The 16,071-nt window shown below is 40.6% G+C and overlaps 1 protein-coding gene across 4 annotated transcripts in view; it reads right to left on the bottom strand.

The window, feature by feature from the left end:
• Positions 1-16,071, bottom strand: part of VGLL4 (vestigial like family member 4) — a 90,532-nt gene that overhangs the window by 10,493 nt on the left and 63,968 nt on the right. For 3 of the 4 annotated variants that reach the window (XM_075762756.1, XM_075762757.1, XM_075762755.1), the window contains one exon: positions 15,535-15,724. In XM_075762756.1, coding sequence (XP_075618871.1) covers positions 15,535-15,724 — 190 coding nt within the window. Of the gene's footprint in view, positions 1-15,036; positions 15,072-15,534; positions 15,725-16,071 lie in introns of those variants that run through there. The other variant, XM_075762758.1, reaches the window with a different exon arrangement.

Raw genomic sequence — 16,071 nt, 5'->3', positions numbered from 1 at the left:
ATTACAAATTAGTAGTTGCAGATTAGCAGAATAGATCATAAAATCTAACCTTTAAGGTTTCACAGCTGGTGCTCAAAATGTTCTCTGAAAATCATGTGTTTCTTGAATCCTTCTTTATAGGCCAGATTTAGACACAATAAAGCAGCACACAAACCCCCAGGAAACGCATTCTCACAGAGCTACATCTCGATCTTTTGCCAGCTTTGGTACCATTTCAATTCACAAGACTACTTTGCAGCATCAGCATTCAGAAGAACAAAGTTTAGAATTGCATTGCTCTGAGCTAATGACTGATGCAAATGTGTGACTTAATGGCAGCACAACAGACTCTATATTTAAAGTACAGTACCCTCATCTTGAATTACAGTACTGAAACAGCTACTGAACACAACAAACTAATCCTTCACCGCCCCTTAGGAAGCAAGCATGGAACTTCATAAATAGTACGCCTTTTCAGACTCTTTTGTACCTGGACAACAGCCATTAGATAGCCTGGGAAATAACAACATGAAAAGACACTGGTAAAATCATTGTTCAAGTGTTAAAGGCAATGCTGTGTAGAGATGGCTCATTCTACTTGCTGCAATGCAGTAGCTTTAGTGGCTGCAAACCCAAAGTCTTATTTTTCAACTAAATATTACCTGGTCTACTACAATTAAAATAACCATTTGGAGGCTGCAAAATGACATGTGGTTCCAGCAGGTTCCTACTTTTCACTGCCTCAAAGAAAAAAATAATCCCTGTTCAGAATTATTGTATTTTGCTTTAATAAGCACAAGGTGATTTTCGAAGGAAAAACTTTGTTTCCCCCACCAAAAATATTTGTAAAATGAAACAAAAAAGGTAGCTACACTGGTTGTTTGGGGTTTTTTTTCTTAGAAGTGGGATTTCAACAACTTGGTGCCGCATTTACGGGGTGGGGCAGGGCTGTCAAGTGACCAGTGATGAACAAACCTACTGAAATTCCCAAGCAAAAGAAATTTTCCATTTTACACAACAGTACCTACTGCACTCATCCTCACTTTAAACAAAAAGTCATAGCCCTAAATATTGGTGAACCGCTGCCAAAAAAAATGAAAACGAACTTTTCTGCTAAGATTTTTGGAAGAAGGGACCAACAATCTGGGAAATGGGATCAGCCTGACGTCAGGAAGCACAGCACAGTAGGCAGACCTTCCCTAAAGATACCTAAAATTATTGAGTTATCTCAGTAATCTCAGCAGACCACACCCTGGCCCTTTCTGTAAGCAAGTAATTCCCTCTTCCTAAATTAGAACAACTCCTCTTCCGGGCAGGGAACAGTTTATACTCCACTCCTCAAAAATCTTCTCCTCAATTCATCTACCTTCCACTATATGGCCTTGGCAAAAAATGAAAAATACCTGAAGCCTCTACTTCCACATCACTTTTTTTGTTTCTGAGCCCAGCTGAAAATTTTACAGCGCCGTGTAGAATAGTAACATGATAGCTCTGCCCTTGGGAAAATATACCAGCACTTCTGAGTCCCTCCTATTTCAATATAAATAGCAAATCCTACAGACATCTGACTCCACTTGTAAAACAATTGTACATAAAATTATTTATAGACTATTCATCAATTTCATACTATTAAATAATTCCATTCAAAATGTAACTTTAAAAATAATTTTATATTAGAAACAAAGTTTGTTACAATTTATTATTATTATAATTTATTATTATTGAGAGAAGTCATTCTTGTTTTGATATTAGATGCTTTGTCTGAAGGGACAATCAAAATTGCATGTGTTTGAAGATAATTATATTTCACTGAAGTGAATTAGCTTAAAAATTCCAGATGCACTGTACAAGTATAGAGATGCCCCTCTTAGTTCAAACATAAGAGCAGAAAATTACAAAGAAGGATTTCTGACCATGCTTGAAAAATAACTTTAAAATATATACTACAAATAAATCCAGCTGTCCAAACAGCTTTACCATCCCTCGACCCCACCTTGTCTTAGAAATCAGCATATGAAACTCTGGGCTCCATCTTCAGCGGTCAATATGCCAGTGCACCTCCACCGGCTTTACAAATAGCTAGCAATTAGTATCAGTGAGAACCTGAGCAAACAGCAGGCAGTGGGACGCTATTACATCAGCCATACCCGTCATCCTTACTTCCCTTCTAACAGAGGTATTCAAGCTACTTGCAGGTTTATTTTAGCAAAATTACATGATTCCAACCTTAACTTCATCTCTCCAACACTTGAAAAGCAGACATTGTTTTCCATGCTTCTCCCCAGTGAATCATAACGGAGGCTCCAGCACTTACCAAGCATCATGTGCTCAGATGGATGTCATACCAAACCACACACATCCTGACTGCTAGCCGAAAGTCTGCTTCAGTTTGGATCTAAATAATGTTTGGTAATTGAAAGCAATGTCTCAGTCCTCCTCATGAACCAGTTCAAAGGTAGCTAAAAGGCATTGTTCTTAATATTTATATTTTTGTTGTACAACCTCTCAATGCGGCTGTTCTGTTCACTGGCACAGAGTGGTGGTAATTCACACTCATCCTACAGGAACAGACTAACTCTGCCAGCTGCTTTAAGGAAAGGGAGAAAAAAAAAAAAAAAAAAAAAAAAGGAGGCCCACCGAAGGGGACAGTTTTGCTGCACTCACTTCCAGCCTGCAGATCCTTAAGGAACAGATGCCAAAAGTATTACTGTACCTCCCAGGGAAGAAATCACAGACGTTTCACACTCCCTTTGGCAGAAATAGAGCTCTAACTCGAAATGGTTGTACTGCAGGAGTGTGTTTCACTCACAGAACAAATACCCACTTACAGTATTTTTTAATTATCATGCAAGATGTTTTCTTTATACAAACACAATGCATAATATTGCTTAAGAGTAAACTTTCATTTGTGTAACCTAATTCAAATACAATTTAAATATTTTCAGCATCTTTATAATACTCGCTTTCTCACATCTTTTACTCTATTTATTCACAAACTCTTAAGTCTGAAAGAGGACAGCTGCTTTTGTTAAAGACTACTTAAAGATTTATAATCCACTGATAGAAAATACCTTCTCCACATGATTGGGATAATTTCCTGCAAAAGTTTTTACTTGCATACATTAATTCTGTTACTGTGAGGTGAGAAAACAAGAATCTAAGGTAGTATTTAATAAAAAAAAAAAATCCTAAGTGTTCCTTACCCAGAAGTTTTTAAGCAATCTAAATTCACTAAAAAAATCCCAAACAAAATCTGAAAGTATTAACAGTTTGCTCTTTGAGTGCCAGCCAATTATCTGAAGTATTCCTAACATGAAAAAATACTCCAAACAGCCCAATACACTCTTCAAACCACATCTACTTTGAATGGCTGCCACAAATACATAGCCCTTTTTCATCCCATTTTATTAGCTTTATGCTTCCCTGTTACTTTGAGTAGCCTTTTTCTTTTATGGCTTAGTAGTCCATCCCAAAAAGCTTTCAAGTAGGCAACTTGCAAGAGATTATTGTTTTTGCAAGAATCACTTCTGCCACAGAATCTGGACATCTGATGTGGTTTCCCGAGAAAGATAAAGAACGCCCTCCCCTTTTTGCCACCACTGTTATTTAAATATTATTTGTACAGTATATTCCCCCCTGCAGGAAATCTTTTGGACAAACTGAAGATCGTGTTCAGACCAACACACAGATAAAACTGACGACTGATCTTCACGATCGCCTTCCTCACGCAGCACTACAGCAGCTATGCCTCCTGCTATGGTTCTGGAGGCCCCAGAACAGCAGTCTGCTAGCCAGCTGGCTACAAAGTAGGTCTTCAACCCAGGTCTGTAGCTGGCAAGTCCTCCATTTCTTCCCCCAGGAAAGAAGCAGGTGGCTAAGTCTTCACTTTCTGCCTCAGGCCAGAAACCACTCTGCAAAGGCACCCAGGATTTTAGCACTGCCTCAAAGCTTCTCCAGCCACCAATAATTAAATTTAACTCTTCCCAGGAAAGAGCTTTTGTTCTTTTGAATTTTTCAACTTGAGCATCTGGCCCAGTTTGGAGAATTAAGCATCATATTTACAAAAGTTCTTTTGGAGTCACCAACTGTACCCGTTTTCCCCTGCTCTCTCCAGTCCTCTCTAATCAGAATTCTGCAGTTCCTCCCCTTAAAAAGTTTGAATTCACAACAATTTTTTTTCAGCTTAGTGCTACAGCCAGTGGAAAGACCTTTGAGATAAGAAGTCAAAGTAAACCCACTGAAAACGTACAAGAAATAGGTTAATCTTAGATATAAACAAACATAGATCAGACTTTCTATATTTATCCTCACCAAAACAAGATTTTCAGAGATAAAATCTTGGACCAGATAGTTACTTGCAAATGTAATCAACCAGGAGAACGGATTTCACAGTAAAAGAAAGAAATTAATAATACACTGTGAAACGCATAAAGGAGTGTTCCATTACTGTCTGCCTGCACCAAGCAAAAATACTCAGATCCAGAAGAGCTTCCCTTCCTGAAGGCTTAATATTCACAAGTATGAAAGAATGCAAGAGAACCGCATGATGTAAGACCTTAGTCAAAAGCCAAACCCACAAAACTGAAATCTAAATCTAATGTACAGTAAAATCAATTAACACAATCTCAGATCCTACTTTTCTCACAGGAATTTTTTTTTTAATGTTTGGCCATCTTTTCTCCCACACTTATAGGACAGTTTTAAAAGGTAGCACTGGTTGCTTTATGATGGTAATCACTCATTCCATCCATCAGTAAAACTCTGGGATATATTAAATGAAAAATCTTGCCACAGCTGGAACACATGCATACATAAACAATCCAGAAATGATGACAAACTTCCCTTACTGCAGTATGTACAGACTGCAGGTTACCTATAAAAATCAAAACTGGTAATTCAACTTTATTAAAAAAAGAAGAAACAAAATAAAGAAATTACCACAGAACCTCTGCTCACTAATTTCTCTGCTCTACACTTCTACTGCCTGCTCACTCAACTCCAAGCCTCCTACATTTAGGTTCTCATTTTGGGTGGTGCACCTGATGGCTCATTTTAAAGTACCATAATTTTTTGAAGAGGCTTTACATGAGACCATACCTGAGATGCAAACAGCAAAATTTTAACATACAAATATCTGGAAAAAGTCTGAAATGGCAAGTAATCTCATTCATTCTGCTGAGGTAACTGTAAATAAGAATTAGCTTGTTCGGAAAATTAAATACTTTTTTTTTAAAAAAAACCCAACTAATGGCTCCAAAAGTGGAGCTGGAACAATAGAAAGTTCCAGCCTTTCCCTATTACCATAATAACAAATGTCTAGGCATAACTGGACATTGCAGTAATTATAAGGAGTTTCCTAAAATGCACAATGATTTCTGGAGCATAAACACAAGCCCATTTCATCTCTTCAGTTTTGTTTAACTATATCTAGGTGGAAACCAACAGCAGACCAGAACTCCCAGCAGCTCTGACTCCTTTCAAGGATTGAGGACAAAGACCTATACGGCCTCCTGCCAATCTCATTAGCCAAAAAGGAGAAACTATCTGGTCCTCTAACCTGCAACACGGCACCGCTGGCTTCCCTGTTCCAGTTACAGTCTAACAGCCTGTCAGAGGAACATTTCTTGGGAAGGAGACAGGAGAAGTAACCAAACCTTTAAAATTTACAGTTACGGAGACTACTTTTTCTTGGAGAAAGTTTCAGTAAACATGCAAAACTCAGACGTATCAATGCACACCAGAAACTGAATCCTGTCGTTGCCAGTCAGAACCCAGAACTAAGATTTCATTTCTAGCGCAAAAGTAAACTATACAGAGGTCAACTTGGTATCTGGGTGCTTTGAAGGCACAATAATCTTATTCTGAGAAAGTCAAATGAAGCCGGTGAAATAGAGAGGAGCCTGCCAATGTTCACATCTGGAGAGTGAGTCAGGCTACTGCATATATTGGGACAAACAGAACAGGATCTAGAAAGGCAAGTCACTGCTGGAATGGAAACTAAAAGTATCCATGAAGAAGTCTGAACTGTTTCAAGTCCATGAGGCACTTTGAATTGCTTGGAGAGGAAAAACATCCACAAAAGCAAATGATCAAAGATGAGGTTAAAGGGACACTCCAAACTTTCTCTAAAATTTCTAACAAGTGGGAAGGAAAATCTGACAGGATAAGGAAAGAGCAAACAGGCTTCCATGAAAACAGCTAGAAGGTCACAGGGGTTACTGGAAAGGTTCAGAGGCAGCTGTAAAATGATTAATTCATACCCAACTGCAGTGCCCACCCAAACACCTCTGGCAGACATGTCCTCTTACATTCTACCAATTCATGTGCTGGGTCACGTGCAGCTTTTATAATTCAGCCATATTAACATCCTTTTGAAGTCAAACTTGGCACATGCAACAAACCTTTTATACTGACTCACTGGAAAATACTGTAAAAACTATTTATGATCAGACAGAGAAAACTATGGGCCAATGTCAGGAGAAAGCGTGCACATAAAATAGACGCAGCAGTGGGTCATGTCCTAGTGCAACAAGATTAGCCACATACATGTGTGCTCAATACTGCCAGGGTACATCAGTCTGTTCTGCAGGCTCTGGGAAAACTTGGTGGTGTTGAAACTCAATGGTGAAACTGTGCAGAACTGTTAGAGGAAATAAAAAATGGCAGTTACATTTTCTCATAGTATTTTCTGGGTTGTTCCTTATAATATTTTTCTACTTTTTCATTTGGAAAAGAATACTTTCATTCATTACTTAATGCCTGTCATGCAACTATTTTTGTAAAAGTGGGTACCAGCTTAAGTCAATCTGCGAACCCCTAATTCTCAAAGGTTTATGGGATTTTATTTAGTTCAATCTCATAAAAGACTGCATCAGGTAGAATCTTATGGAGGAGGAGCAGATTAATCCTTTTCTTCAAATGGATCACGTGGGACGTAAAAGATACCAACAACGTGAGAATGGCAAGTTTATTTAATAACAGCTTTAACAACACAAGCCAGTTGCTGAAAATAAGGTCACAGTGCCAGAACTAACCACGTCAAATCGTCAGGAGATGGGATTATAGAGCCTTCTTTTCCAACTTCAGTGGTTCTTAGGAGGAAGAGGGAAAAGAGCCTGGATCATTAAAGCTTACAAATTGTGGTGTCTATCCATCAGGTACACAACGTAACATTAGCTGATGTGAAGCAGGAAAAGCTGAGAAAGTACATTAATTCACTTTCAGACAGAAATTTCAAAAATTCTAAAAAAAGCCAGGCTTTACACCTTTAGACTGAGAATGGTGTTCAAATAACTGGTTTTAAGAAATGAGATTTTTTCACAGGCTGTTTTATAAAAGGATAAACATTTCATTAAAAGTTTATTGAAACTGTTTGTAATTGCTAATAAAATCTGAATTACCAAAACCTCTAGAAACACTATAAATACAATAACAGCTTCATTATATTTCGCACAACTATTCATACCAACATAGTAAAATAATTCCTTTGAAAAGATGATAACCAAAGCAACAACAGCAGTAGCAGTTAAGTGTTTGAAAGGGTACTTCTGCAGTTAAGGCGCCCAAGTTAACCATCAGATTGTACAATCAACAGCATCCTCTCACAGAAACTTCTGGTTTAAGGGGGACTTTAGTTAGAAAAGCAAATCACAAGCAAAAACGTTTGGGTTTTTTATTTCCCCCCTCCTCCTTAAAAGACTTGTCTATCAGCATTGAAAGTCACTGATTAAAAATGTGGCATCACATTCAGGATTCAGGAGGCATCATTCCATATCATTCAGATAGGAAGTCGCCAGCCATGTCCATATGGCTCAGACACATACCTGCAAGCAACTTTCACGGGCAAGGACTTTACAGACGGGGCTTTGACAGGAACACGCAAATCGACCTTAACTTGACTATAATGTGCAGCTCCTCCATTATTTACAGTAACTGTACATCTGCGCCACATTAAGGACTACATGAAGCAGTCATTAGAGTGCGCTGAGAGTTTTCCCCAGATGTTTTGGAAAGTTTTTCTCATGGCTTACCAAACTCACCCCACCTCTTTTTCTTTCTAATCAGGTACTCTGCACTCAAGTCAGCGCCATGAAATGAGTGAAATCCAATTCCCATGCACACATAGGCCTGCAGGTACGGTAAGCCAACAAATATACTCTGCTTTCTATGTTCGCATTCCACTGTATTTTAGGAACAATATTTACATTGTGAAGTAGTAGTCTTGGAGAGCTGCTGTGCTGCAAAGTTTGTTTACAGTGTTAGAGGAGTTATGTAAGAAATTTAAAGGACGACTCGGTTTCAGTCGGGCAGCATGGACATGGGGATCTAACTCACACAACATCACGGCAACTACAAAGTACAGCAGATTCCAGCAACATTTTCCACTGGGGGAAGCGGTCAAATAACTGAGGTCAAAGCCTTCAGGCTTCAACGGCGGCAAAGTCCTTTTATTTCCCTTGCCATTTTCCGTCGGGGTAAATCCTCGGCGAAAACCATACCCACCCTTCCCGGCCCCGGGGCGGGCGGGCTCAGGGCGCCGCGGGGAGCGGGGAGAGAGGGACACCACCCCCCCGGCTCGGAGCCGAGCGCAGGGGGCCGCCGTCTGGCCGGGAGGCGGCGGGGGCCGCGGGGCACGGCCCGGTACTAACCTCGGGGTAAGCACGGCCCGGGCGCAGGAAGGCGGCCGCCTCCCCCCCTGCCCGCCCGGGGCCTCACCAGCTCGGCGAGCGGCTGAGGCGCAGAGCGCGGCCCCCGCCGCCTCGTCACGATAAGAGTCCCCCGCGCCGCGCGGCCGCCCGGCGGGCTGAGGCGGCAGCTTGAGGGGGAAGGCGGGCCGGGCTGCTGGGAGGCGGCGAGATACGGCACGGGATTAATCAGCTTCCTCCCCCCTCATCATTTTTGGGGAATCATTAGCACGAAGGTGGCAGTGCCGCAATACCGTGAGCTACGAGCTGCGCCCTCATTTCCCCTCCATTTCTTACACTCCCTGTCAGATGAGGTACCAAAAACCGGGGAGAGCGGGTGAAAAGCTGGCTACCGATTAGGGCACGAATGGGAAACGCAGGGATGGCCACGGGCGGTTAGAAACAGCCAGAGGAATACTTTTCACCTTTCAACGCTAAGAAATAATGCCATTTATTCAGAGTCAGCACTCAGCAATTTTGCAGGAATGAGTTAAAGCCGGTTCGCATGTTTTTGTAGCGCATTACAGCATGAGAGAAAATGAAAGGAGACTGTCCAGTCCAGCACTTCAGTCTGGGCAAAAAAATTTACTTATTCAACTAGAAATTAACGTAACATTTTATTCCAAATCTTACCCTTACAGAGTCATTGTCTATAGCAACCGTGTCCATAACATTCTAATTCTCAAGAGAGCAACTTTCTAGTAAATGGTACATCTGTCAAACTGCAGGAAACATCTGGGAAAATGGTTAAATAAAAAGAAGTGAGATTAAACCTTTGTTTCCATATGGTTAGGATATACATCTAGAATATGTTTGCAAATGTTACTGGTTCTTTTCTTGCCTCTAGCTTAGATATCAGACTTTTGGATTGGTGCTGAATTTCATCCCCACGTAGATATAGGGTAATTTAGGCAACGTAAATTTTCCCTTTAGCGAAAACGAAGAGTGGCCCCTTGGGTAAAAAGCCAACAGCGGGGCTCAAGGGCTTCGTGTTCTGCTCCTCCTGGTCACCCCAGGAAGCGGGCGATTCCTTGGGTCGGCACCGGTACCTCTGTACGACGACAGCACGGCTTTTTGCTTCGCAAGGCAGCTCAGAGCCTTGACGTACTACAGGAGTTTTATGTTCCTTGACAAAAGCAGGAAAATGAACGTGGAAAACATTATATCAAAGCAGAATTCTGGAGCTAGCTAACAAAACCCTTCTGTTTGCAAGCGGAGACACCTGAGCTAACATTGCCTGGTTTTTCAAGTACTTAAACGTATACCAAATTTTGACAGATCAGGTCTTTTTCCAAAGGACTGATAAGCTATCAATCAATTTTTAGCCCTGAAACTGTTCATAAGGAACATTTCACATGTGCTTGGCTACACCCTCCTGAACCAAAAGGGACTTGAGTACTTTCTGAAATTCCCCCTTGGATAAGAACTTCTGCAAAACTCAGTGTTAAATATTAACTCAGATATATTAGCTCTTTCAAGTCCGCCTCTGACGGTTCAATTTAATGTACATTTGTTGGAAACAACTTCAGAATAATTTTGGCTAGCGTGTGATCTCCATTAATAAATGAGAAAATATATCGGATTGATTTGGTCCATCATTCAAGCAATGCATACAAAAAAAGAAATTTAAAAAAAAAAAGATTAGGAAAAGCAGTTTGAAACCTGCTCTGTAATCCTTTGTCCACTGTAATCAACAAGAGCCACATTGTAACAGTTCCACTGGCAATACAGAGGATTTCAGCTTCAACAGGGCTGCTTTGAAAACACCAGGTTAATCCTAAAATACTTCAAAGGCACGTTCGTGCCAAGAGAACCGAGTGAAGATGCCTGCAAGCAAATGAGACACATTTTGGGTGTTCCGAGTTGTGTGTGTTGGGTTGTTGGTTGTTTTTTTTTTTTAATTCCAATTTGTCACAATAAAATTACCGTGTAAACATAGTTCTTAATACCACGTGAAGTTTGGAACTAAAAAAGCAGTAGTTAGCAGCAAAGAACTTCTCAGAAAACTCCCACGCTACCTCTGCAACCCAGTTCTAAATCTTCTCAAGCCCTGGTTGGAGCTGGAGCCAGCCTCCACCACAACGGGGACCTGATTTTCTGCAGCTCATTGCCACCCTGCATTCTCAGCCGGGTCAGGGAATGGCAAGGAGGAAGGCGATGGAGTCCTCCTCTAATAAGGAGCGTTGTTTACGGAGTACTTCAGATCTTACTCAAAACTCCTTGCTTTGAGCTACTACAAGCTTGAAGAGGACAGAGCTGACCTTGCTTTGAGCAGGAGGTTGGATGAAATGACCTTCTAAAGCCTGTTCTAACCTGAATTATTCGAATCCAAGTAACTTTCAGGACAGCTTAAGATAGATTTTTTTTAAAAGGATGTCAGGGTAACTTCTATTATAGTGAGCAAACTCCATTGGATATTCATGGTAAGAAACCTATGATATATGGCAGCTTCCAAACTCCAGGAATCTAGCCTGGCTTTACGGATCAGATTTGCCACAACACTTCACTGTAACAAAAGTGAAGACACCACCTAGAATTTGAAACAGAAGTGTCCGGGTCTGTACAGTTGTGTCCAAAACTAAACATCATCTTATGCGACACACATTAAACTACCTCATTCATGTGTAGACCTTTCTTTTATTACAAGAAAAAGCCAAATTATCTGTCACACAAACCAAGAGATTATTATTCCTCAGACATCTATGTAACAGCTGCAAACTTTTGCCGTAAGGTGATTTTCATATAGAAATTAATTTTCATTGTGATCCTAATGCCACCAAACCAAGTGGGAGTTGTGACAAAGAGATTGAGAGGAAAAAAATATCCTATTCACAAGGCTGCTTGTCCCAAACCAAAACCACTTTCAGCCTGATGTACTCAACAAGCGACCAAAAATAGTCCCTTCCGATACAAATCCAAACAGTCAGATTCACATATTTTACCAGTAACACAAAATCTGAATCCTTTTGAAGATGTCGGTGACATCAATTCACTTTAACCTTAAATATATTGATTTGAGCCCACCATTTGCTAGCATACAAACTATTTTTAAAATTGCTACAAGTATGACCTATTAGCCATGACTGTCCCTTGTCCAAAAGCAGTTCAGAGTTACGTATTTGCTAGTTCCTACTAAAAATCAGAGAAGCAAGACCAGCCTTTGAGAAAACAAAATAAAATTACAATTTTGTGCTCTTTTACTCATTTTCTTTGCTGCTTGGCAAACAAAACGCCACGAGAAGAAAGCGCTCGGCCTCCTCGGTTGTGTGTAGGACTCTTACGGCGGAGCTGACGCCCGCTGGGAAAAGGCTGATGTCAGCTCTTACGAGCTCCCTGCAAGGATAAGGAGGCCTTTGTTTTCAGCTGAACTGTGAAAATGAGAAAATGCCTCCAGCCTGACAAACAAGAAACCCACATAACACAGGTCAGGCCGGAGACCTTCACTTAAAGGTACCACACGCTTCATTCGCATTCCCCTTGCATCACGACGCCCAGATAGCGTCCCTTTCACACCCCGCTCGCAACCAAACGCGAAATACACCTTGGGAATGTAACAAAGCAGCTTCCTTTGCTAAGGCAGACTGGTATAGCTCTCCTGCCACTTTAACCATACGTAAAGCGCTTGTAGTTCTTACATAAATCAAGTTCCTAATTACTCTTCTGTAAATCCAGGTGAACTCAGTGAAGTCATATGAAAACAACGGCATGTTTCGACTTGAGGCTTAAAATAAGCTTGCCTCTCCTTTACGAAGCCCCAGAAAATAAAGGATGGTACAAAAAGCATGTTTTACTTCGGCAAGATTATACTTCAGGGAACGCATTTTAAGTAAAACATTTGAGGGACGTACAAGAAAGTGTGAAATGCAGATAAAGGCATTTCATATTACAATGCCTAGGTTTTAATTTGGGGTGGAAATATTTGTTTTTCCCAAGTGAGGAGCTTATGGGTGTAATCTCTATGACCACAAAAATACAGAAACTGTATAAACACGGTCCTGTACACTGCTGTAACGAAGGTAGGCAGTTTCACGTACTGATTAATTTAAAAATTAATACACAAGTTCTCAAGTATATTTTATTATCCTAAAGCTGAGAATTACCTCCTCTGAAAAACAGAACCTTTGATAAACTGTTCTTTGCACAGGAATTCCAGCAGGTATTTTAGAAACGTACTAAGATTGCCAGGGCAATTTTGGGAAAATTTGAGTCACTCTACTCCAGAGACTGTACTCCAGTAGCAGTGGTTTTTCATGACAAAAGTAAACATACCTGGGTACAGCTCAAAGAACCTAATCAAAGAAGATACACAGGGAGTTACACCTGAGCAGAGCATAGTATCTCAAAGCATGCAGTTTCAGAAGACAAGGCTGGCATCACTGGATCTCTAATAAAAAAATAGCCAGGGCATTTAAACAGATTTATTCCCACTGAAGCACAGCAACTGATATGCCAGGGTGCTGATACCTAAGAGTTAACATCAAATTGCTAACAAAAGGTTCTACCATTTATAACAACCACAGCACACAATTCTTGTCCTATTTAATTATGCTTCCAACCACAATATGCTGATGTTTAGAGGATGAATATACAACTCCTTCAGAGTTCTACCAACGCAATCACAAAGACCCGAATGTCTGAACAAGAGCTGCTCGTGGTTACAAAGACTTCTGTCTTCCAAGCACTGACTTCCAAACAAAGAGCAGCAGCTATGTCCAGGAACAGTTTCTGTACCTATGCTTTCGGGGGACTTTGCCCTGAAAAGTTCAAAATACATAAGACTCCAAAGTTCATCTTTATAGTCCAAATCACAAAAATGTCTTTGCCATCACCAAAGACATCGTGCCATCTAGTCTCCACGTTACACTCCGCATCTCTTACAGATTTGGTTTTCTAAATTGAATGTTGTCAAATTTAGACCTCTGGAACCTCCAGGTTATTACAATATGACCGCCGTTATTGCGCTCCATAAAGTGTTTCTCTCCCCAAATCTACTGTCTTTTCTTTAGTGCAAACAAGTCAAGCTTCTACAACACACTTCCCATCTCCCAAACAAAATTTTTAGGACAGTTCCACAAAGTCTGAGTAATACATTTCTATTGTTAAACCAGAACGTCATAATCTGAAAATAAAGGAAAATATGAAAAACGTTTGAAAAAATAACTTCACTGGTGGTGGCAACAGAGAAATGGGAGTACAATTTGGACAACGTTTGTGAACTTTTCTGATATATCTGAAATATATAGATATTCAGCTATTTCAGATATATCACAAAGTTTGAGTTTTTGTTATATTCAGTTGAAAGCTTATTTTCGTATGGCCAGATCAAACTTATAAAGTAGAAAAATCGACGGCCTCATGTATGCTATTTTAGATTATAATTCATCTGCAGTAGATGGTTTAATTGAAACAGTTTAAGTCCCATCACATGAACACCACGCAGACAACCCGTGCTTTTTCTCCTAAGAAGAAAAGATGCACATTTCATATACAAAATCACAGAACAAATCTATTGAGTAAAAACATACCATACTGGATGAGTAAAAATGGACCATACTGGAAAAGATCAGATAGCTTTAAAATCTATCTAAGGGCTCACATGAAATAACTGCCTGTGTCTTTTAGTTTTGAACCTTGGTTGCACATGAGTGTGTTGGTTCAGACTTCATTACTTTTATGGCCTCCACTGTATAAAGTGTTACAATGTCTGTAACTGCCAGCTGTGTTTTATTTCATCACGAGCAAATGAGTTTTGAAAAAAAAAAAATAAAAATCACACCTTTTCCCACAAACTTACATAGTAATTCAAAAATCCCATAAATTTTTTCAGTTGTGTCATGTATGTATGCCACAGAAATGTGGCATACGGTTCTTTCCAATACCAGCATTCTCAGCTCCAAAGAAAGGCTATAAACAGTTAAGTTTTTAGGAGAAAGAACAAGGTACGTTGTAAATGAGAGGTCGAACTCTGCTTGTGAGCTTTTATTGTTTTGCATTACTTCAGCACTGGATTCCTGATTTGTAACAAATTCCAAGACTGCAGACTACAGGCCCAGTCTCTGACTAACACTATGGTGATTTATTTGAGGATAAATACCTCCGTCCGCATCTTATGACTGAACACAACAGTCCACAGCAGCGTGGAATGCGAGGAATGCAGAGGCTGCAGGAGCTGAGGCAGCAGGGAAAAGCGCACAGCTATCAGGCTGCCCTGGACTGCTGAACCGCTCAGATCACTTCCTCCAGTCAAGAATGAAAGGAATTCTCTAAGCCTGTACTTCGTGCCAACCAGACTTGCATTCCCAGGAATGAGAACACAGCAAGAATGGCATTTGGTGATTACCCAACACATGCACCTAACTCATCAACACCTTACCTGTATGAAAAATTCCACATCTGACTGTCAGAGCTGCGGTGCAATCCTTTAAGTAATGTTTAGCAACAACTGCGGCTTGCCCAGTTGTCAAGGCAGACTACGAAGCAGCTGGCTCGCAACCTCCTGGCCTCAGAAAAATGCAAAGCACTTCTGTTTCCCCTCCTTCTGCTTCCCCACCCCCACCAGCAGAGAGCACAGAGCCCTCCGAATCAAGGGAAGTGAAAGGAGCAGATTACAAAGAACAAACGAACAATACTTTAGAAATTGCAAGGTGAATATGTATGTTTTACTATAAGTAGTTAAGGTGGGCTAATTCCTGTTACTTCATGCTGTATGAAAACAAGACCCATTTACTCAAGCCAGCCCTTGTGCAGATCTTCCATACAAACTGGAACAAAGGAAAAATCTAGCATGAAGTTTTAGACACACACCAAAAAACCCTCAAAGAGGCCAGCACTAAATTCTACAAAGCAGAGGTAATAAAAGCAAGACACTTACAGATGCGGATTGAACATTCGACTCATTTTAGAGACATGGTCATTTTCACAGTCTAGCTCATCATCCCCTTGGTCCATGCTGAGCTTTCTCTTGTTGGGACTGATAGGAGGAGGGCCGGTTCGATGGTTGGTTAGAGCAGAGGATACGGGAAGAGACTGCATTCTGGGCTCACCTCTTAGAGCTGCTTCGCCTACAGGAAGAAAACAAGTGAGAATGAACACGACAGGGAAAAGAGAGGTCAAACAGCATGCTTCTGAAAATGTTCTTGCAGAAAAATTTCCCAAACAGATGTCAGGTCTGCACATATTGAAGACATGGTTCTAAGATACATAAGGCATCATAAACCGTACTTTAGTGCTTTATGGTGGAATAAACAGTTGAAAAATGTAATATGAGAGGAGTCAACTCACCCCACATGATCTGCAAGGTTGAGCTAACACATCTTTCCAACAGCATTTTTGTCCAGAAGCATTCCTTCATACAAGCTGCCATTCCAACCCTGAACGTTCATTACCTCATTCTGCAAAGCATGACTAT

Source organism: Balearica regulorum, chromosome 10 (assembly GCF_011004875.1).
Source record: "Balearica regulorum gibbericeps isolate bBalReg1 chromosome 10, bBalReg1.pri, whole genome shotgun sequence".
NCBI lineage: Eukaryota > Metazoa > Chordata > Aves > Gruiformes > Gruidae > Balearica > Balearica regulorum.
This window is presented reverse-complemented; position numbering and strand designations above follow the sequence as displayed.